Source organism: Ochotona princeps, chromosome 20, assembly GCF_030435755.1.
Source record: "Ochotona princeps isolate mOchPri1 chromosome 20, mOchPri1.hap1, whole genome shotgun sequence".
Classification (NCBI taxonomy): Eukaryota; Metazoa; Chordata; class Mammalia; order Lagomorpha; family Ochotonidae; genus Ochotona; species Ochotona princeps.
Window position 1 is genome coordinate 16,059,783 of NC_080851.1, and position 24,729 is coordinate 16,084,511.

The 24,729-nt window shown below is 42.1% G+C and overlaps 1 protein-coding gene across 1 annotated transcript in view; it reads left to right on the plus strand.

The window, feature by feature from the left end:
- Positions 1–13,082: 13,082 nt before the first annotated feature.
- The window catches only part of SCIN (scinderin), a 52,826-nt gene continuing 41,179 nt past the window's right edge, over positions 13,083–24,729 (plus strand). Inside the window, exons 1-3 of the mRNA XM_004582346.2 lie at positions 13,083–13,541; positions 19,657–19,811; positions 24,383–24,544. Coding sequence (XP_004582403.2) covers positions 13,220–13,541; positions 19,657–19,811; positions 24,383–24,544 — 639 coding nt within the window. The 5' untranslated portion in view covers positions 13,083–13,219. The remainder of the gene's footprint in view (positions 13,542–19,656; positions 19,812–24,382; positions 24,545–24,729) is intronic.

A 24,729-nucleotide genomic window follows, 5' to 3' on the forward strand; every position in this document is an offset into this window, starting at 1 on the left:
ATTTTCTGTTTGTATCCATTGCGCAGTCAAGGATTTGCTCTGTATAGCACACATTCTTGTAAAGGACAACTATTATACTGTGTGTGTGTGTGTGTGTGTGTGTGTGTGTGTGTGTGTGTGTGTGTATGAGAAAAAGAGAGAGAGAAAGGATAATGGTTAAAGGTCAAAAGAAATTTTCCTAAACAGAGATCAATGTAGCAGAGCTGAAGTACACCAAATACACAAATCTTCATGTCTAAGACTTTCAAATAAACATCCCCTTAGCACTGCACTCCAAACATCATTCCAGATTCTTAGATCCTGACCCACAGCGATCTTCTTGAGATCTCCCCATAATATCTAACCATCCTCTCAAATTTGCCATATCCAAAAACTCAACCCTAACAGTTTCCATCCCCTTGGTCTACCTAATTTGAATGAATAGTAACTCCACTGCTTATTTACCAGGCAAATAAGTTAACTGTAATAAAAAAAATTGTAAAAATGTATAATTATCCTTGTCTCCCTTCTTGTAAGTCCAAATACTTTTCACTGCTTACCGTAAGAACACCAGACCGAAGCCCTGCCAATACGTGCCTGAATTATTACAGTAGGTTCATGTCCCATGACCTCTGGGAAGCCCACACCTCTTTCAGATAAGAGCAGTTTTTGACCCCTTTACAAAGCAGCTCCTACCCTGCCCTCTGTTCAAAACCCTCCAGCCTCTTTCCATCTTAGGCCAAAACCTCTGGTCCTTCCTTATTCTGGTCATTTGCCCACATTCATCCCCAACCACTGTCTTCCCACTCACCGAGGACGTACATGAAGGCGGGGACTTTGAGATGTGTCAACTGCTATATCCCAGTTGGGCAATGCCCATTCAACAGCTCAACGAACGGCTTCAATGAAACAGTCAAAGAGCTGCCTGAGATACAGATGCACCTCACTTTCCACTCGCAGGAGTCCAAGACCAAAGTCGTCCACTAGCAGTTGAGGAGATCAAATCGGGACTTCCAAATGAACATGGCTGCTTTCATCTATCAAGCATGTTAAAAGTTTAAGATACTTGCTCAGAGCTGCTGGCAGTGCTGCCTGGCACTGGTTTGAGTTCCAGCGACCCCACTCCCATTCCAGCTCCTAAGCTGGTATAGCTAGAAAGCAATGAAGGATGGCCCAAGTGCTTGGGATCCTGTTGTGCAAATAGAGCTGAATGAAGCTCACAGGCTCTTGGTTTAAGCTTGACTCAGCCCTGGCTGTGACTGTTTCTCTCTCTCTAATCTGCCTTTCAAATAAATGGATAAATCAAAAAAAAAATCTGCTCATTGGCTCATTGCACTTGCACTTGAAGTGAAGTGACCAAGTTCTGTCATAAGAAACAAAACATTTAGGGAAAATACTCGCACTTAAAATATTGGCAAATCTGTCTTTTCATCAGAGTCAAATAAAAACATCAGCTTAAGCTTCAGGCTTGCAGAAAACACTAATGATCAAATGTTCAAAATAGCATGACAGATGGCCCTACACATTCACATCTGTCTTTACATACTTGCACTCACTGGAAAATGACCATGCTTCAAAATTCTGGTGTATTTCTTACATTGTTGCTTAATGTGAACTGCAAATATTCCTTTTTGAGAGGAAAAATTAGGTTTGGTGCAACGTTAATTTTATTCAAAAATCAAATATGCATAAGCTAGAAAAATAAACCTAAAATACTTACATTGTATTAGAAAATAATTTTCTCCATATTTTTATGTATGTCTACAATTTATGGTTTCTTTAGCAGGTAAAACGAAACAATGCTGATAACCACATTAATAAAAATTAAAACCACCTTTTCAAAAGACATATTAATCATTTAAAGTTTTTCTCCAAATTTGCCTATTCATATTTTTATATACACATACATAATTCATTTATACACATAAGACGAATCAAATAAAATATATTTTCCTACATAAACATAGCCAGTCAAATGAATATTTGCATGTACAGAGGATATGTAATGACAGAATATTAAACTTCATCATTTTGTGAAGTGAGTTAAGCCAAATAAGAAGCTGCAGAGGCTTTCTCAGACAGAACTTAGAAAATATATATATAAATATTGATTATTATGTATTTAAAATAATGTTTTGAATGCCTATGATTTCAGGGAAAGCCAAAAATATTTATAGGAGGAAACTAAGCATGAAAACAGTGCCAGCTACTTATAACTCACTGGGTGGGACACAAAGATTAGTTACTCCTCACTGGGGTATGGAAGATTTCTCTGCACACCCCTCCTAAACATGCTCACCTAAACAGTTGACATATATCCTGTTACAATTATAGAGTTAGACCACCTGAAAAACAGCCAGGTTCAGCGAAAACATGCTTCAACGCTATAAACTGCTAAAGACTAAAATTAAAATAGGCATGAGACAGCTGAATAGCAATCTATAGCCATTTTAAGGTGTATAGAACACGGTTGAATATAAACCAAAATTGAAATGTCTATGAAGAAGTCACAGGTTGTGGTTGAGAACCTGCATTTTCCTAGTAACATATTAGTTAATCAATACCATGTCAATTAATGTCACAATGTTGTAAATGGTTGGAAATATTATGTTGGGGCTTTTAATTGATTGGGATGATACTCTGCCGGCTCTACCTTCAGACCAGAGATGGTCTCACCAACAAACCATTGAACTTACCAGGACAATAAGATGCTGGACTTTATGTTTGGTAAATACCTCCAATGAAAGAATGTCAACTGAATTTGAATTATGGAAATGCAACAAGGTGGAGCAATCTGCCGTGGGGGGAGGGTGTGGGGAGGGGCGGGGGGAATCCCAGTGCATAAAAAATTTATCACATAATGCAATGTAATTAATTTTAAAAAATGAAATGCAATAAAAATATGTTTAAAAAAGATTTCAGCTTACTTTAGTATTTCTCAAAGACAGTCTTGTCTGTAAATTAAAAGCTTTTGAGTATCTAAAAAAAAAAACAGTGCCAACCACATTGCTTAATGCAATGCGGCAGCAAACTGGCACCAAATGAAGCAATTTCAGACCAATCACCCACCCTTCACATTCTAATTAAGCTACCCTAACCTCAGGGGTTTTCCTTGGAGGACCTTCGTTTTCTCAATACCAACGGGGGACCATAAAATGAATAGTTTTTAAAGGTCTATCTACTTGTCAATTTCTGTCTGATTTTATATGCATTTAATTGGCTATCCATGTACATAAAACAAAGCTATGTATTATAATCACTATGTACAAAATCACTTTATATGTGGACTAAATAGCAGAAGAGAGAAGGTAAAGCCATAAAATTATTAGCAGATAATATGAGAAAATGTTTCAAGTTTAGTGTGGAAAGGGTAGCTAAAGACACACGGACATACTAGGCAAAATATCTGTAACATCTATTTGAGACAGAGTTAACATCTTAATTCTTTGTAAATTTTGTTTATTGGAAAGGCACAGACAGAGACTGACACTGAGACTGAAAACAATGTGGCCCAGTCATGCCGTGGGTGACAGGGTTGGAAGTGACTTCACATAGTTGTCTCCAGCACGCGCGCCTCTTGGTCAGCAGGAAGGCGGGGCCTGGGCTCCACAGTGTTGCCAAGGTCCCAAAGAGTGTAAGTCTCTCCCTACCCCATCACTATGAGCAATTTTAGGTCTCCTGATGCCTTTTTAATAAAGATCGGGGCTCCTTTCCTTCTCCAGCCGGAAGCAGTTGAATTCTAACTTTGATCTCTGCCCTGTCTGTGGCATCAAATGCAAGGTCAGTGAATTTAAAAGATTAAGATCCTATTAGATAAGAATAACATTCTTTCGGGAAACCATTGACATTTGAATGTTGAGAAAGTTTTTTATTTATCAGATTTAATTATGGCCTTGCTGAGAATATGAATAAAGCACTTAAAGCAATGAAAAATGGTCTTCAGTTACATAAAATTATAGAGCAATTATGAGCAAATTCAGCAGTTGATAAAAGCGAAACCTGCTGGTTCACTCTCCGAAAGGCCGCAATCCCCAGAGCTGGGAGAGGCTGAAGCAGTCAGCCAGGAGACCCAGCGAGGTCACCCACTCGGGTGCGTCCTCCATTGCTTTCCCAGGCACATTAGCAGGGAGCTGGCTTAGAGGCATTGCAGCCACAACTTAAACAAGTGCCTGCTGTTAGCTCTCTAGCCGGCAGTCTAACCTGATGTACCACAGTGCTGGTTCTGTATTTCTGTTTATGAAGATTTTAAGCATGTTAAAATTTGAGAGAGCTTTCGGAAAAATAACTCTAAAAATATTAAATGATATTATTGTCAGAGTTATGTGGAGACTATCAGGCACTTGTTGTAGAGTAAAAAGAGCAGTGTTTCTCAATGCTAATTCAAACCAGATGGAGTTAAAATCCAGAGGAAATAGTTTCCCAATGAGAAAACTTTGTATTTTTTGGTGAATTTTAAGGGCAGCTTTCAGAATCCTTTTCAGTTTTGCAAATACTTTTCCAAGAAATTTTGTTCAAAACAGTCATTGTGTCAAATTCACCGCTCTACACTCTAAATAAAATAGAAAAGCTCTTCCAGAGCAAGTAATAACAGCTTCTCTTTGAGCACTTTCTGCAAATGTCTACTTACTTGTTATACACATTTATATGTAGATCAACAATGCGCTTATCTTGTAGTGAATGCATTTGATACAGATTCATCATCACGTTATTGGTGGTTAGGTTGAAGAAGTTACTAATTTACCCAAACCACACAATTTATAAATGGGGCATCTGGAAATCAAACCCAGGTATGGGGGGTTTATTTGTTTGTTTTTTGCCTGCCTTCATTTTGTCTTTTGATTTTAGAGTCCAGGTTCTTAATCACATGCTTAGGTCCTTTATAATTTAGGCATGCCAAGGATAGATAACAGGTTTCAAACGGTGTTTAGTCATAATTTTTTTCACTGAAATACCAGCTCTGCTAAACATGCCTCCTAAATTACTTAGTATTTTACTTGTCTACACAATTTGGTGAACAAAGAGAAATATACTTTTATTCTACTTTTTCAGTTGAAGAATGTCTTTCATTATGTTTTCTGGAATCAAAGAACATCACAAATCACAGATAACTCATCCTTTCACACAACTGCACAAAAACATGCAGTTTGTTCCAATAGTTGGAACATAAAGTAAAAATATTCAGATTCAAACTATTTTTCTTTTAATGAGACAGACACTTTTTTTTCTATTTTAGTGCTATTTTCAAAACTTTTAAGACTGTTTTTAACAGCCGGGTAGAGCGCTTTTTCGGTAGATTCACTTTAAATCTGATAATTCCAAGAACAAAAGGTGATGCTGTTTAACCTGATAATCTGCTTGAGTCCTGCAAATGAAAGATGAACTTCACCCTTATCTAAAAAATAAGCTTATTGTAATTGATAAGAGAGGTGAGGTCTGAGAATTACAGCAGAACTAGAGTTATGAAGCCTCCCACACCAGGCGCCTCCAGAGTAGCTCACATTGGCCTGCCAGTCTCCTAATTTAGATTTTAGCTTTCATAATTTGAAATGCTTATATTGTCATGAACTATCATCGTACAAGTAGAAATACAGGTTACTAATTTTATTTTTGATAATATTTGCATAGTTGATCAGGGTGGGAAAGATCGAGGGTTAGGGGCAACTGGGTGAAACTGTTGTTTCCAAATTTTCTTTTTCTTCCTCCTACACCTGGAGGAACAAGACACAAGTGGAGAAATCCCAGCCTTCCAACTGCCCCAGTACCTGGGGATGGGGAACGGCCACCCAATATCAACCCAGGGTCCCTAATGTGGAGCATGCTCTTTGGGTTTTGCTTAAGTAGTTTCAATAGTTCTGGAATGCTGAAGATCCTGCCGATCCAACAATGAGGAACACCTTCCTAGATCCATTGGCTGATATAGTCCACCTTAGAGTCTCCATTCTCCCAGATATTTGCTGTCATCTCTCGACTGGGGTAGTTGTCCAATTTGTTCTGCCCTCTTTCCTCTACTATGGTACCAGATGCTGTCTGCAGGCCCCAATGGGTTGCCATATCCTCCATATGCTGGACATGCCATTCAATGCTTCATCTTTTCCACGAGGAGGCGCAGTTCTGATACAGGCACTCTACGGTCAGTCCACCGATACTGCAAATTGAGTCAGGGTGGGTGTGGGTTCATCAGGCTGACAAGTGCTGGGATGAGGGGCTAATCCTGTCAAGTAGACTGCAGAACCACCTGGAGTGCAAGATCCAGGAATAGGCGTGGGCCCAGTAGGGAAACTGTAGGCACCTTTCTGATGGGCTGCAATTCCCATTGGTGAGTGGGGTTGGTTGGGCTGAACTAGGCTCCAACGCCCATTGATGTGCCCAATAACTGAATGGATTGTGGGGCAGATTGGACCAGTCCACTGCACATGCTGACAAGCACAGGAGCTGGGAGCAGACCTGGTGGGGATTACCAGGGGTCACTCCGACTAGGCTGCAATTCCCACTGGTGTATGTCAAGGCTGAGTGAATAGTGGGCTGGGTTGGTCTGGGCCACAGCATCCATTGGTGTGCTTAAGAAACGGGGTTGGAGACAGAACTGACCCAGCAATTACAGGTTACTAATTTTTAACATAGCAAGTATTTTAATATAGAAAATATAAACATTTATAAAGTTTTATTTTTATTGCAAAATCAGATATACAGAGAGGAGGAGAGACAGAGAGGAAGATCTTCCATCCAATGATTCACTCCCCAAGAGACTGCAATGGCCGGTGCTGCGCCGAACCGAAGCCAGGAAGCAGGAACTTCCCCCAGGTCTTCCACGTGGGTGCAAGGTCCCAAGGCTTTGGGCCGTCCTCAACAGCTTTCCCAGGCTACAAGCAGGGAGCTGGATGGGAAGTGGAGCAGCTGGGACATGAACCGGCACTCATTTGGGATCCCGGTGTGTGCAAGATGAGGACTTTAGCCATTAGGAAATATAAATATTTTAATATAGGAAATTCTCCCTGAAACTATTCCTTAGACATTTCCATAGATGAGTCAGTTGCACTCCCTAATCTCAGTAATTGATCTCTGTGCTGCCTTTTAGAAACAATGACAAAATGTCATCTTCTTCGCAGAGTTACTTGACAATAATTAAGTACTCCTTACTCAGTACTTTAATTCAGAAATTGCATGGGGAGAAATTACACCTCCCGAGAAAGCCGTCCCACACAAACTCAGCGGAGAAAGGTATCCATGATTTCCACGAGTGTGGGAAAGCAGGCCACACCCCTCAGCTGTTTTGAAAAAGGGATTCAAGTGTTAGTCCTGAGCATGGCCTGGCAGACGGCACCATGCTGCTTATATATCCAGCTCTGAGAGCTTTTGATTCATGTCATTAATGTTTCAGGGGGGCAATTATGGCTGAAACACACACACAGCCCAAGTCAGTTCTATTTTGAGACAATATTTTTGATGAATAATTTAAAAATATATAAAAGTGGGCCTAAAAGAATAATGAGTCTCTCTAAATACATCTATCAACATCAATGATTACGCTTTGGCCAATTCTATTTTGTCCACACCTCCCCAACTTTATTCCTGAAATACTTCAGAATCAATATCAGACACTGCATCCCTTGATTCCTACAAGTTTCTTTTTAACCTCTTAGATTTAAGGTCTATATACGCTGCAACTTTCTGTTGTCATTGTTTAAAGAATTAAACATTGTGATTACCATGGCCATAATGATGAAAACCACTGCAAATAAAGCTCCACAGAAACAAACTCCTTGCCTCATTTTTCTGCCTTCAAGCTCTTTCCCTTGATTCAGCAAGCAAACACGCTAAGTGTGTTGTTGCAAACTTTAAAATTAGGCAAAAAAAAAAAAAGAAAGGGAAAAAATATATGCAATATATGATATATTATTCTCAATTACTTGGAAATTTTATAAAGATAATTTGGAAGCTTAACAACATTTCTGCTCATAAGAATAAGCATTTTCCTACACATTCTAAATCTAGATGGCAATAAAATAGTGAATTAGTAACCCAGGTTTCAGAGTTCATGTGAAACACTCTAAAGTAAAGCAATTTGGTGTGTTTTTCCCCTGAGGTGGTGAAGTATGGGGAAGGTCACATAGGTTAAAAGCATGCCCAGGAAAAAAGTAGAATTATTTTCAGACTATTGGAATTATTATTTTATCTCTAATAATTTCCTCTCTAGGATCATTAAGGTCTCCCTAAGATCTTTTAATCCCTAAGCAATTTTAATTAATAATGTGTGAATATTAAATATCAAATACTAACATTTTATACAATTTATCACTTATATATAGAGTTACTTAAATTTTTCTCACATTATTTAGTTTGTTTCACTTTGGAATTCTGGATCTCACAGACTTGACTTGGTATTAGACCCTAATACATGATTGGCTTTTATTAACTACCAGTGTGTCTGCCCTCGTGTGTGTGTTTTTAAATTTTCTTAAAGATTTATTTATTTTTATTGGAAAGGCAGACTTACAGAGAGAAGCAGAGACAGAAAGATCTGCCATCTGCAGCTTTACTCTCCAAAGTGGCCACAGCTGCCGGAGTAGCTGAGCTGATCTGAAGCCAGGAGCTTCTACTGGGTCTCCCACCTGGGTGCAGAGTCCCAAGGCTTTGGGCCGTCCTCCAGTGCTTTCTCATGGCACAAGTAGGGAGCTGGATGGAAAGTGGAACAACTGGAAACGAACAAGTGCCCACATGGGATCCCGGCACATGAAAGGCGAGGACTTAAGCCATTAGACTATTGCTCTGGGCTGTGTTCTTTATTTCATAACTGTTCCTATTCTTATCTCCGCCATCAGTTCCTCCCATCTCTACCAGGCACCTGCTCACATGTAATCAACATATACACTTCCAAGCTACATTCCACATGGTTCAGGATTTATACAACTATGTACATCTATGAAATTAACTTTTATGGATGTAAGTATGCTTGTAACTACAAAATAATTCTTACGTATGCTATTCAACTTCCTAGTTTTGAACTTCCCTATAATGCTATTCCTTCCATGTTCTTAACTGCTGCTACCACTGTGTCTTACACACACATCAGTTATCACATTTTACTCATATCATATAATTACCTACTTCTGATCTCCTAGATTGTATCCAAGTCCATTCATTCCTGATAGCAATCCCATCACTCAGCGTCCCCACTTTGGAGAGGAGAAAAATGAGGTGCAGCGTAATTTTCACACAGGTGGAATTGGCAGAGGGGGAAACTGAACCCACTTCCTTTGGCTGGAGAACCTGAGTTCTTGACCAGCAACACAGGTGAGTGGATGAACTGGATCAGACAGATAGAAGATAAAATCTGACTACGTCAGTGCCAACTCAAAACTTTGAACAGTATAAGCATTGAACTTCTTTTTAAGTCAGTTTGATGAGTCAAAGACAACCATTTGCTTCTTAATGAATATAGTGTTTGTCAAGAAAGACAACAAGCCAAATGACTTTGGATGAATGTAATCCCCAAAATGACCTAGCATGTTAGGTTCATCAACGAGAAGGATAGGTTTAAAAAAAAATTTTACATTGTTTTCTGCCTTACCCATCGAAAGAAATGATCTGAGAAAAACTACAATCAAATCATAAGTGCTCTTATCATGATCTTAATGTTGTTTCAATGCTTTCAAACTACAATCAAATCATAAGTGCTCTTATCATGATCTTAATGTTGTTTCAATGTTTTCAAAGCATATCCCCAGTATATATGATTAGGGATAATTTTAATCAAAATTGCAGTTGATACTTTCAAACCTGGCTTCAGTAAACACAAGTAACTATCATAATGATAAAAATGTACAAAAACATTCAAATAAAAATAGTAGGAAAATTATAAGTGATAACTCATCTTTCATAAACTGTCCCAAGTATCTCCATGTCCAAAATCACCTCTGGGAAACAGAAGGGCTTCCTTCCGTCCTCAGCAGGCCCGGGCGGTGGGTGTGAGGGCCTGGCATCCACAGACCCGGGGCTGAACGGCTTACGTCTGGTCCTTATAGGTTTAGGGGAGCAGCTGGGTGACTCACAGCTCTGTTTGCCAGGCCTCAAAGTACAATACTTTCAAAAATACTAACAGAAGGCATTTTCAAAGCTACTTCCAATCTGGATAGTCCCTAGATTAGCCCATGGTTTCAGGGAAACCTCAAAAAGCCGAAAAGGGGAACCTGATAATGAAAGGAATACTAGCAGAACTGTTTAACTGAAGCTCCTAAAAGGAATGCTGAGTGAGAACGAGCAAGAGGAAGTGATGTCTGGCCAGCGGAAGGAAGATTCCATCAAGCAGCCTTCTTCTCAGCCTTAGAGAACATGTCAGCTTTCAAACATCTGATCACCTCTGTCTCCCATTATGTTCTCCAGCTGTGACAGTCAGGTGGGACATACTCGCCGAAAAGCTAAAGTTACAGGGGTCCGGCGAGGTAGCCTAGTGGCTAAAGTCTTTGCCTTGCACGCCAGGATCCCATATGGGCCCTGGGTCTTGTCCAGGAGGCCTCGCTTCCCTACTAGCTCCCTGCTTGTGGCCTGGGAAAGCAGTCAAGGACGGCCCAAAGCCTTGGGATCCTGCACCTGAGTGAGAGACATGGAGGAGGTTCCTGGCTCCTAGCTTTAGATCAGCACAGCTCCAGCCATTGTGGCCACTTGGGGAGTGAACCATCAGACGGAGGATCTTCCTCTCTCTCTCTCTCCTTCTTTCTATATATCTGACTTTACAATAAAAATAAAATGAATCTTTAAAAAAACTATACAGTTTCTATTTGCACACACAAACTTAAAGGCAATGTTGTGATTTAAAATCACGGAGGTCCAAGAGCCTTTCACTGTCTCTCTGTTGGTCATAAGCAATCTCTCATAAGTACATTTCTAAAGTAATAAAGTAATAGAAAGTAATAAGGACATTTTCTCTCATTACTCAGGAGTTAGCACTGGCCTGTGTAACAGCCATTCTATAATATCAAGAAGAAAGTGCCCAATCAACCGTTAGAGTCTGCTGTGGCAAATAGATCTTGAAAACATAAATCACCGCCAACAGGAGAATCCAGGACCATTAAAAACCTCAACCTTGGTGCTCAGTCCAGAATTACGTCTTTACTGTCCCCACCCCAGTAGAGAAGTAACAATCACCATAAGTAATTTTGAATCAACTGGTCCTGCAAGGGAAAATTCAATACAAAATCTAGCTGACATGTTCGCTAAGGCTGAGAGGAAGGATGTTTGAGGAGGCTTTCCTTCTGGCCAGACAGCACTTCTCTACCTAGTCTCTTCCTGACTCAGCATTCCTTTTAGGAGCTTCAGTCACGCAATTCTACTAGTATTGCTTTCATTCTTAGGCTTCCCTCCTTTAAAAATTCTATTTTACATGCTATGGGTAGGAAGGTTGGAAAGCACTTCCTTCAATCTGTTTTCATCTTAAGCAACCCCCAAACATTCAGAGGCTCAGGAGCTAAGGGCCCTTGCTGATGGTTGACTGTGCTTACTGGTGATGTACTCAGGGCTCATTTAGCGTGACAGTGCTCCACGCACTGACTCCTGGTTCCATGGCTGCACCCTCAAATCATGGGCTGAATCACACATTAAGTATCATAGTTTAGACTACCAGAGAAAGAAGTGCATCATAAATTACACTTTCATTATTTAGAATACACTTAAAGCAAACAAACAACATATTTAGAGCACGTCCCCCTCTCCAGGAATAAAAATGCATTTCCTATCTTCCGTGTATACAGTTCACTTCAATAATTCTGTGGCCATTCCGTGGCCTTATTATCAGACAGTGATAGAAGTAAGCTAAGTTGCCTCTCATCCCTGGGACTCTATAATTCATGAGCCTTTTTTTAAAACCAAATGCTCTGATGATTTGCACAAAGACTCAATTACATCACTTGATGCTCATTTCTCCCAAGGGTTACACCATGCAATCTTTCGCCTTGGGCATTCGCACTCTAGGACACCGGCGCTGAAGTCAACCCACAGCCCAAGAGCTCAGTTCTCCCGACTCCTGCAAAAGACACAGGCTCTTCTTGAGAGTGTGAGGACCCGGACATTCATGAAAAATAAATACACGTTCATTCCAAGCCAACAACTCAGTCACACCTGTTCAGCATGTATCTGCACAAGTCAGAGAATAAAATAAGGAGCCTTCAATCTTGTAAGCAAAAACACACATCAGAGTGGTCATTGCTACAATGTGAACGCACGCCAAGAGCATCGGGAGCGAGAGAGGATGAAGTGAAACGCAGGAAGGGAGATGGCGATATACTGGCAGCTACCGTGAGACTATAAACAAGCAGGAAAAAAACCTTGCAACAACGTGAGGACCCTTTGCCACAAACGCTGCTTTGAGTACTTTTCCATCTGTGTTCTACAATGCTCACCTTGCAAAAAGCAAAACCTGTCCATCACACAATGAGAAATTATCACCCTGAAGCCAGCTAACAGGTGACTCGAACGGGAAGCCAAGCAGAAAATCATGGCTACAAACAGTCCTGCCTGAGAACGCCCCAAGAGAGCGGCGGGTGTTTTTGTTTTCTCTGATTTTCTTGGCTGGAGGAGGCAGATGGCAAGAGACCTTAACTACAGCTCACCAACTCTTGGGGATTTAAGAGCGCCAGGCCCATTAGGGGCCAGACAGCCGAGAAACCCGGCATGCGCTGTTCCACGTGGTATTTTCAAGCCCATCACGAATGAAGACACTGGTCAGTGAAACGATGGACTTGATGATTGGAAAGATCATTATTTTTTCATGCTTTAACATTCTTCCTTCCATTCATGACTGCTCTCTAAGGGCGGTTGCAGAGGAAGACTTGTTCTAAGACTTGTTCCAACACCTCAAAGAACAGGTCTTACTCCAGGGGAAGCTGTTCCTGCCTCGCCTCATCTTCGCCCTCTCTACTTGGCAGCCAAACCCAGAAATAACCAGCCTAGCGGGAAAGGGGGCAGTGGTTGCCCAGCAGTGCGTGGAGGTTGCAAAGGGAGGAGTCTCTAGCCGACCTGTTACATCTAGTGCACATCACCAGGGAAAGCGTCTTCCCTTGGCTGAGGGGACGGCGCGGGGAGGGGAGGGAAGATTTCCAAGAGTTTCTACCAATTCCCCTGGAATCTCGGGGTTTCTGCGAGGCTCAGTCCTCTCCTGGCCCAAGAAAGGGCGTGGGAGCAGCTGTCACCTCCTAGGGAGCGACTCCTGCCCGGGCACGCAGCCGGCCTGGAGGCCCCGCCTCCCCGAATGGTGAACCCTATAAAGCCGCGGCGAACTGGGTCTCTCCCGGAGGCCTGGGTCCAGCCCGACGCCAGGGTCAGTCAGGTGCCCGCGTGCGCCTCAGCCAGCAAGCCTCGCGAGGAGGGAGCCATGGCCCGGGAGCTGTACCACGCCGAGTTTGCGCGCGCGGGCAAGCAGGCGGGGCTGCAGGTGTGGAGGGTCGAGCAGCTGGAGCTGGTGCCGGTGCCCGAGAGCGCCTACGGGGACTTCTACGTCGGGGATGCCTACCTGGTGCTGCGCACCGTCCAGGCGAGCCGGGGCTTCACCTACCGCCTGCACTTCTGGCTCGGTAAGGGAGCGCCGTGCCCGCGCCTCACCGACGCGGAAGCAGGGGTCTGAGATTTGCTCACTGGAGGAGGGTACGGGGTGGAGGGAAGCCGGAGGAGGACAAGACGGGAGACCCTTCACGTCAGCCGTGAGCCCGCGGAGCCTCCTCCGGCGCGCCGTCCACCTTCGGCGCCGCGGAAGTCGGCTCGTCAAACGCGGGGGCCCAGGCCGGTCCGGGGTGGACGCCCCCCGGCGGCTGCGACCGGCGTCAGGGCCGGTCCTGAGGCTCGGGCCGGCTCGGGTCCCGCCGACCGCTCCTCGGCACGCGCGTCTCACCTGGCGCGTTTCCCCGTCGGGGCGGGGATGAAGTGAAGCGCGTTTGGAGCCGCGGCGGGAAGGTGTGTCGTTCTCCGCTCCCGGCCAGAGGCGGTTCCTCTTCTGGGACGTTCTGCACCGGGAGGGTTTCTGCCTGCGCCTGGCTGCTTGCAGGTTTGGGAGACAACTCCTCTGTGGACCAGGAGCCGGCGACCTTGTATGGAAACAAGGTGGCGAGGGAGGAGGAGAAAAGGCAGACATCTTCTCTGTCAATACTTAGCTCCACATGACTTGTTTTCAGCGGTGAGGCGAGTCTTGGCGGTGTTGTGTCTGCGTTTGTCACTCTGAGCAAGGACTCAGTGTGGAATAGAACAGCCTCTGGTGCCGTCGTATTTTGGGTGGCACCAGGTGCCAGGCCTCGGGGACACTGGGCCTTGTGTGTTCTACTCTTTCCACCTTCTACTCTCACTCGTAAACATCCTGAGTGTCCGGCCTCCCCCTGGGAGGTCTTGTGCCACCGGGCACACCCTGCTGACAACATGCCAATTATCTGAGCTTTTTGCCTGCCCCGTTTAAAACTAGCTTGCTTCCCACTCTGAATTTCATTGTGGTGTTGAGCTCATGGGGACACACACACACAAACACACACGTGCACAAAGCCCCTGATAGCTCACCTTTTCACTTCTAACATGGGGAGATTTTAAGAAAGTGATAGAAAACATTGAGAAGTGAGTTTTTTAAATGGCACGAACCTGGGACTGGCATTTGAGAAATGAGGAATAATTATACTTAGAGGAAGGTGGGACTTGTAATAGTAACATTTGATGTTCCAACTTGGGGCTTGATCACAGAGTTCTAGGGGAGGGCTGAACCCATGTTGATTTCCCACTGCAGTGTCGTTGTTCCTACAGTGTGATGACAAACAACGGTCTGTCTAGATTTTGCTCCAGAAAGCGCTCACACCTTCATGTGCGTGTGTGCAGGCATGAATTGGTGCCAGGTAGGACAGCAAGGCCTTGGCCCAGTCTTTCTTCCCAGACATTAGGTCTAGAGTGACTGAAAGTGTCTTAAAAACCCACACTGGCTATTTGGGTGAGTCGGTGTGTGGAGGAACTCTATACCCTGACATAGACAGAAGTTGGTCAGAAAGCTACAAACAGGCTTTGAGCATAACTTTAAATGTTATTCTTTCTTATGCCAATAGTCCCTTATGCACTGTGGTTTGTAGGCTTAGCAGACTCCCCTTAAGTGTATATTTGCTACTTACCAGTTTAAAAACTCCAGTAGAAAGTGGGGCAGAAACAAGTTACCATCTTAAAGCCATGCGAATACAAAATGTATGGTGTGTTAGCACAAGCTAATTTATTCAACAGTTATTCAGCAAGACTGGCTCTACCCGGGGCACCTGGAAGGAGGGGAGAAAGATGAATAGTTTGTGAATCTTCCTTGAAAGTTTATCACCTCAAAGCTGAACCAGAACAAAAAGTGACATAACACCTGAAGAATGTGATAATGTGACGGAAACGTGAATTACCTGTGGTTGTGGGCAACAGAACTTTAACACAGAGCAGGAGAATGAAAGAGGAGGATTCTGTACCGAGAGAGAGAGTGGAGCAGAGATAGAGGTGTGAGTCCCAGAGGCCACACCATTCCCGGCTGGCACTGGCCAGCAGCTCTTCCCACTTCCTTGGCGTACTCGGTTCAGTAAGTTGTGAAGCCTTGGTGCCAAGGAATATTACTCAGCCAGAGAAAGGGACAAACACATCAGCTAGGATGAATCTCCAGGGAATCACTGGGCAAAAAGCAAAAGCAGAAAAACAAGACCCAGAGGTTGTACACTGCATGGTTCTGTTTGCGTATGGTTTTGAAATGTTGGAATTGCAGGTTGGTTGTTGCGGGATGTGGAGGGAGTAGCGAGCCAAGGAGACAGGAGAGGGTGGAGGACCACATGAGTGGTAAGGAAGGACCACATGAGTGAGCCTTTGGTAAAAGAACTATCCTGTACAGGCATCAGTCACAGTTAGATGAATTTCAGCAGGTGATAAATGTTATAAATGTGTACACATCCACAAATGAGAACATGTGAAATCAAGGAAATACTACTGCAATACGTGGGTCATGGCAATACCCTAATGCTAGGATGTTCTGTACTGTGATAATAGTCAGTGTACTCTAGGCTGCTAAGTCATACTACAATTTTACAAAATATTATCAATTGAAACCAGGTCCACTGACCTGTGTGTCTGTTTTCTGCCAACACTGCCTCTGAATTACTGTAGCTGACATCAGGCTTTTATTTTATTCATCGGTTCATTCCTTCCGCCCAGTGCTGGTCAGGATTATTTTGGCTTTTCTAGGGCCTTTTCCCTAAAAGTTGTAGTAACAAATTTGTGTATGTCTGTAGTAAGCTTTTCATAGACATAATGTTCCCAGATTTGGTATCATGAAGCACAGTTAGGGAAGAATTATGTTGAGTGCTGCAGTCCACGAGCACCGTGTCTTGGATTTCTTTTTTAATCAGCAGTTTCTCATTTATAGATTATCATTTGAAGATCCTATCCATACCTTAGAACATGTATCTGAGTGCTTCAGTGTTTCTGGAGTGATTGCAGGTGGCAGTACCGCTCATTTCCATTTCTGCCTGTTCATTATGTCTTGACACAAGTGGGGTTACTGTTTGCCATTGATCTCCCTGGTGTCCACTCTCTGGCTGAATGTACTTAGGAGATCTGGGAACTTTGTGAAAGATTCTTTAGATTTACTGTGCAAACAATCTTACCTACTCTCAGTAGAGATCTGTAGTCCTTCATTTCCACTCTGTGCCTTTGCTTCTTTCCCTGGCCTTCCTGCAGTGGTTGTTCCTGTACTGGGCACAGTGAAGCACCAAGTTAATGTTTGCCTGACTCTTCGTCTGGGGACAGCATCCCATCTTCCAGCATGAGCTGTTACATTAATTCTGCTTCTTGCCCATGTTGTTATTATTATTAATGAATGAATGCTGCAAAATCTAGTTTTAAAGCCTGTCTTTTAATTGGTGGCTTTTAAAAAGTTTACAATTATTTAATTGGCTTGAAAAGCAGAGAGGGGATTGGCATGGCAGCTTATCAGGCTAAACCTCTACCTGTGGTGTTGGCATTTCATGAGGGTACGGTTCGAAACCTGGCTACTCTACTTCCAGTCCAACTCCTTGTTCATGCACCTGGGAAAGCAGTAGAAATGCTTGTGACCCTGCATGGGATATCCAGATGAAACTCCTGGCTCCTGGATTTAACTCTGCTGTTGCAACCATTCAGCAAGTGAACCAGTGGATGGAAGATTTTTCTGTATCTGCTCTCTCTCTCTGTAACTCTGCCTTTCGAATAAATAAATCTTTTAAGACATAGAGAAAGAGGGGGAAATAAAGAAAGATATACAGAGACCTTCCATTCACTGGCTCAGGCCTCAACTGCTCATGATACTCCGTGCTGGGCTGGGCCAAAGCTAGGAGACAGGAATTCAGTCTGGGGCTCCCACCTGAGTGGCCAGGTTGCAAACAGTGGAGACTTCCACCTGCTGCCTCCAAAGGGTGTCCATTAGCAGGAACCTGGGATGCAGGCAGTGCAGGGACACAAGCTCACAGCACTCCAGTATGTAATGGGTCATCCAAAGCATGGCTTAAACACTGCACTGTCTGCCCCCTTCATTTGTCTTACTTTTAAAGTTACCATATCCTCAAAATGATTTCAGGAGACTTATAACATATGTACAAGAATAATGTAAAGAATTTAAAGTATTCATGCATTGTCATCCATCAGCAACATCACCTTAAAAGGATGTTAAAAGCAGAACTCACTGGGGCAACCCAAGTGAAATCATCAGCATAATTCATCCACAAATTTCTTAAGTTTCTGAACATTTCCTAGAATTTCATCATGACAGCTGAATTTTATTTGAATTGTCATAGTCGAAACTGATACTGGCTTCCTTAAAGCCGTATAGCCATTTTCAGGCGAAAAAAAAAATGTTTTTCAGACTAATCATCTTCCCTAGCCTCACACAGTACACAAACACCAACAAAGGAGAGCATAATTTAATCATCTTATTTCCAATTCATTCATTAACCTTATGCCTATCCAGTTACATCTACCCAAAGAGATTCAGGTTTGAACTTGTAGTCAAGTTAGGAATGTTTATGCCAAATATATCATATTTAACACCGTTGATATTAACCCTGATTAAGTGATAATCTTTTGGATTATCTCTGCATACTCTCTACACCTTCACTGCTGTCTTCAGTGTTGGGGAAACGGGCAGAACTGCAACACTAGAGTCCTTGCAGACTGTAGAATTGCAAGTGTGTTTTTCATGTGTGTTAAACACGTTTGTGCACAGAAGCATCACACATTCTTATCCTATCACATCCTCTTGCTGTAGCTGCTGGCTTATGTTCCTGAGAAGATTCTTACTCCACAGTGCACACTTGAGAGGGAGGGAGAGATTGTAAAAACTTCTACTTCTTCCTTTAATACAGCTGGCTGATTCCCTCACTTGATTTTGAGTGAATATTCTCAACTTGGGCTGCTCAGGTTCACTATAGTGTCACAGCTTCTAATGTATGCATTTTCCATGGTGAATATTAACATACCATGATCACCACAAAAGTTAATGAGCCTGAGTATTAAGGAAAAAAAATTAGCAGTATGTCATGGTTTCTAAAAGTTTGTGTGTCATAGTTACACAGACTTGTGCCTGGATCCTTGTCTGTCAAGGTCACCTCGTGATGTCGTGAAGGTGACAGACTCTCAGCTCCTAGGGAATCAGGAGAGACATGGTCGGATGCAGGTTGTACATCATAGGATTCCATGGAGATGAAATAAGGTCATCCGTGGAAAACACCAGCACAGTGCCTGGCCCATAGGAGGGTACTGCAAATGTATAAACGTTGGCTGTTATTATTTCTAGAATCATTTAAGATTTCCCTGTTTTTTTCCCCTAGCTCAATGTGATGGGATTTTGACTGTGTGTGTGTGTGTGTGTGTGTGTGTGTGTGTGTGTGTGTGTTTTAATGAAAGTTGTGTCCTCCTTTGGGCTGTCTTAGCCCTGGCTGTCCCATACACTGCTGACATTGGTTCTTACAGATTGTTGTGTTGTCCTCGGTCAGATTGTCTGGGTGGGATCGCCACTCGATTGGTGAATATGAGATGAAAGGTGTGTGAAATTCCTGGTGCGCCATGAAATCCATTGGCCTTTCATAAATGCTAGCGTTCTAGTCCCTTTATTTAATACCTCTTCTCATTTAGACATCGTTTCATTCAAACAAAATTAATAACACTGTGAAGAGGGGAAAAACAGACTCAAATATGGGGAAAAGTCCAGTTATATTCATTTCAATATTCTAAAAGAAATCAATTTCTGGAAGTTTTTGAATTGTGGCCTGTGACATTAATATTCTGCATAGATATGAACATATTTATACATGGTAAGCCTAAAAACAAATGCTAATAATCATTAAGCTAGTTAGAAAATATTTTTGTAGCTTAAGCTTACTGACTGTGTCGGATGAACGTTTAACCTAACGCTTTCTGGAATGCATTGTAACTTTGAACAGCGGTGTATCTTTTAAATTATTTTAAATGGAATGGGGAAAGGCAGGAATAAAATATACATATTTTTAATCTATTAGCAAAACAGCATATTACACGGTGCTAAGAGGATTTCCTGTGGGTCACTGATAGTGTTGATGGAGAATGAAAACAAGCATTTCTGATTCCTTTCATATGAGAAATACTGCCATCACCCGGTTTCTTGCTTGGTAATTAAGGTGATATGGCTTGTTATTTCAGGAAAGGAGTGCTCCCAGGATGAAAGCGCGGCCGCCGCCATCTTCACTGTCCAGATGGACGACTATCTGGGGGGCAAGCCTGTGCAGAACAGAGAACTTCAAGGCTACGAGTCGACTGACTTCATTGGCTATTTCAAAGGAGGTCTAAAATACAAGGCAAGCCACTCCCAGAGTTTCTGTGCTTATTCTCTTTCTCCTCCATCCATACCTCGTGGCCTGTGTGAATGAATGTTCATTGAGAACAGGAATCTGAGGGTTTCTTTTTGTTGTTTGCTTTTCTCAGTTTTTTTCCCCAATTATGTGTTCCCAGTACCTGTTGGACATATGGTCAGTGCTTGATAAATCTGAATTGGATGACTCAATTTGTGAAATATTATGACTTCATTTATTTTGGTAGCTATTTTTTGTGGTGTTTTCTTAAATACTTCTATGATATAGAAAGGCAGAGCTATGTCTGGCTAGTTCCCTAAATGCCTACACTGGCCAAGGCAGAGAGAGGCCGAAGCCAGGGGCCAGAATCTCAATCCAGGTCTCTGATGTGGATGGCGACGGCTCTTATGTGAGCTGTCACCTGTTGTCTCCCAGGTTGCACATTTAAAAAATTTTTATTTATCTATCTGTTTATTGATTTATTTGTTTGTTCATTTATTTAATTGGAGAGGCAGATGTACAGAGAGAAGGATATACAGAGAGAAAGTTCTTCCATCCACTGGTTCACTCCCCAAGTAGCTGCAATCGTTGCAGCTGAGCTGATCTGAAGCCATGAGCCAGGAGCTTCTTCCAGGTCTCCCACATGGCTGCAGAGTCCCGAGGCTTTGGGCCGTCCTCCAGTGCTTTCCCGGGCCACAAGCAGGGAGGTGGATGGGAAGTGAAGCAGTCAGAAAATGAACCAGTGGCTCTATAGGATCCCGGTGTATGCAAGGTGAGGATGTAGCCGCTAGACTGTCGGGCCAGGCCCCCGGTTGCACACTTGCCATAATCACAAATGGCGCTGGCTTGAATCCAGGCGTTCCGATATGAAATGCAAGCCTCTTTCCCACCGTCTTAATTTCTAGGGCTGATATCACTCTGATGGGATAATTTTGAAGAATGTCCAGAACCTTTAAAAAAAAACCTTTTTAATATTTTGTGAAGTTATTTCAATAGTAATTTTTGGTAATTTGAGTTTTAATGACTTTAATTTTTGCTATTTAAAAAATCCCTCGCATTTACTGCATAAAACCCAAGCTTTGGGAATCTCAGTTGTTTAGAGTAGCTTAATGCAGTATTTACATCAAGCACAGTTTTACTTATTACAAACAACTATGAATGCATTCCCAAGTAGTGTGGTTTGAGCTTAGAAATGATAGAGAAGAAACCAGGGTGCTAAAAATGCATGGTTTGGCCACACAAGGTTAATTAAACATAACTGCCCGTGAAAATACGCGATTTGCAGTTCGTTAGCTTTGCTTCTGACAATAACCATTGAAAGTGAAGACTCAGATAGCTCAGGTGCTTTACAGCAACCTTCATTAAGAATTTTTTTTTTCTGGAATTCTTGCAGTAAGCTTTACACAGTGATCATTCTTCATGATCTCCTCGCCTCGGCTGATGTGTAGTCCATTAAAGTGCAGGGAATCCCCCACCAGAAAAGCATTCTAGAAGCTTTTCAGAATTGGATGTTTTCCAATGGTTTCTTAACTCCCCCACTGTCCCAAGTTAGCTCATAACTTTAGTGAAGACTGAAAACTTGAGAACCAAGCCAAGATTGTGACTATAATATTAAATTTTCCTCATAAAATGCTAGAGTTATTTTTACCTTTATCTATTCAGAGCTTTGCTTGAATGTTTTGTGATGCCTTTGAGATCAAGACAAATACTTACAGATTCTCTTATGTCTTGTAATCATTCTTTAATTCAGAAACCAGTCTAGATGGAAAACTGTTAACTCTTATTTAATAAACACGAGTTCTTCTAGTTTATGTCAAGTCAATGGAACCAGCATTTTAAATGGGCTGGTCCCACAGTTACTAAGACCAGATGCTTTGGCGTGATTTATGTCTCTACTGCTGAACCCATTTTGCTTGACTCATTTGCCTTTAGGGTAAGAGTATAACCTTCCTGTATTTGGGTTTTTTTTTTTTTTTAAATGTACAATGGATATGACAGTAGTTTCCTCATGCAAATAATGTAAAAATTAAGGATCAAATTAAAAATATATCTATACCATACTCAGGAATTGTGTTGTTAATAATCCTGCTGGCTAGTACAGGGCTTTTAAAATGAAACTTTTGAATACATACTCGAAAGTGGACAGGATTCAGTCTATTTCCAGTTATTGAATAATTACCACCTAATGACAAATATTAAAAACCACCACAAATCAACATTTTTTAGAAAGATTTTTTTTTCTAGCGATCAAATGTATCAGCAAAACATTCTGTTCACTACTTATTAATGACATTGAACAGATGTTGATGTGGACAGTTGTGACTACAATTGATAGGAAATGTGGGAGCTGAAGTGATTTATTACCCAGAAACCAAAGATGATTGCATTATGCTTCATTTTATCCCTTTATTATTTTCAAACTCACAGGCGTGTGCTCATCACCTCACATGTATTATCACGTTTAATATAAACAGCCATATGGTGAGGTTTCCATCATGACTGCCCTGTTCAGATGAATGAAACCGAGCTTGAAGAGGCTGTAAGACTTGCCAGGATCTCGTAGCCAGATTGTGTTTGTGGCCATCTGTCTGACTTTAGTGCTCGAGCTGGTGATTGTTATACTCTCCACATAAATAAATGATTCAACTGTCAGGGAAAAATTAGATTATCCTGTAAAAAAAAGATATTTTGTCTGAGGTGAGTGCAGCCTGACAAAGCCTACCTTTATCAAGTCAGTAAAGTCATATTTAGCTGCCATGAGCTAGAAACGCTAAGGCTGACTTCCTATCTCGCTGGGTTGACCCTGTCATTTCCCTCAGGGGCCTGGGAGGGATGCATAAGGGACTATCATCTATCACTTCTGCCTTTTGTTCAGTGTCTGGCTAATCTACTTCTCAGAAGCTGAACATGGCCCTGCCCTAGCGGGAGAACTTGTGCACATATTTGGTTAGAGATCAGTCACTTTTCTGTTATTCTGCTTGTAATAGAATAAGGCTGTAAGTTTCTAGTGTAAATTTGAGCAATATTCATGGGAAAGCTGCTTATTCTATATAATATAGAGTTTCTTTTTTGTATTTCTGTGGCACCAAATACTGGGTTGCAGCGCTAGTTCAAGTCCATTTTCAGCTTCCTGCTGAAGCAAGCCCCAGGAGGCAGCAGGTGGACAATGGATCTAGTAATTGAGTCCCTGCTGCCCACAGGTGAGACCACTGTGGCCATTTGGGCAGTGAAGCAGTGGATGGAAGCATTCTCTGCGGATCTGTTGGTGGGGTGAGGAGAAGGTACATGTGTATCTGTGTGTGTGAGTCTGTCAAAAAAAAAATCACCTTTAAAGATAGAGTGACCCACTCTAATGGGTCACTCTATAAAATGAGCCAGAATGTTGTATATGTATTCTAGGTCTAAGACGACTATATTTTTATAACTTTTCAAAAGCAGATCACAACAAAACGCTTTGAGTTACTGAAAAGAATGAAATGACAGAAAGCAGAATATAATGAAAATGTGAATTTATTATATTGTGTAGTAGTTCATCCAGTCAAGAAATTTTAAAAATCTCTATAAAATTATAACCTGGAAAATTATTACATATTTCTTAACATTCGAAGCTGTAATTATCCTGATTGAGCACTTAGTCTATACTAACAAAGCCTTTCTATTCATGATGACCCTTTCCTGAAGACAATTTTATAGGCGATGGAAATATAAAGAATGTGTCTAATATCGAGCTGAATTTCTCATTTTGGGTTGATTCACATGTTTACATAAAAAATTGAGAGTTGGGTTATTTTGTAGATTATTTATACAGCCATTTTTTTCCTTGTAAGTATAGGAGGCCTTTGGTGTGTCAAGACAGAATTTTAAAAATACTTAAATTATATACGTTAGCTCATAATTACTTATGGAAAGGAAATAGGGTTCTTAATATTTAGAAGAAAAAATGAAAGGTAAAAGATGTTGCAAGTAATGCAAGAAGATATAGTTGGTACAGTTAATATTTTTTAGTTTTTTTAATTCATCAAGGCTGAATTCATTTTAGTTGGTGATGTACAGTCAAGATATTGCATCTCTTCTAACTTAAGAAAAATACTCAGAGTTGTTAGGATCAGTACTAGTCAATTTAGTAAACTGTAGAAAACAAAGACAACCCACCCAGGCCAACATTCAACCCGTTTTCTCGACCCTAACCCAGTGCTTGAGGGACTGCTGTGGCCTCTGCCCCTCCACCCCAACAACCTCCTACAGCCTCCTTCTGTTCCTGACTACTCTCCCACTCACCAAGGGCTTTGAGAATATTTAGTTCCCCAAAGGCAAGAGCCACTCTTCCTCTTGTTGTTAATGCAACAGTTTGCTCTGCCAAGGCTCTCGGCAAATATTTGCATTTTTAAATTGAGCTGTTAAAAACAATACAAGGAAAACACACAAATACATCTGCTAATTTATTATCAAGAAATTCTCTGGTGGCTATCTGATCTTGGCCTGAAGGCACCCACACCTGTGGTTTTCGACTTGGCTGTGTCCAATTGGAGGCACATTCATCTTTGTTCTGTGCTGTCTGTCTGCCCCCACCTGAGCAGGCTGGAGGTGTGGCATCCGGACTCACTCACGTTCTCACCAACGACTTGACGGCCAAGCGGCTCCTCCACGTGAAAGGCCGGAGAGTGGTCAGGGCCACGGAAGTCCCCCTCAGCTGGGACAGCTTCAACAAGGGTGACTGCTTCATCGTGGACCTTGGCCCGGTAAGTGCCCTAAACACAGGAGCTAGCCACCAGAATATAACCTGTTTTCCGATCAGATCAGTTGTACTTGTCATTGGAGATGAACACAATCATATGACTCGTTGGCAAATATTTAAGTGACACATAAAGTAGAACTTCACAATTTGTACTTTTCTTTGATAGTTTAGAATAAAGTAGTCATTTAG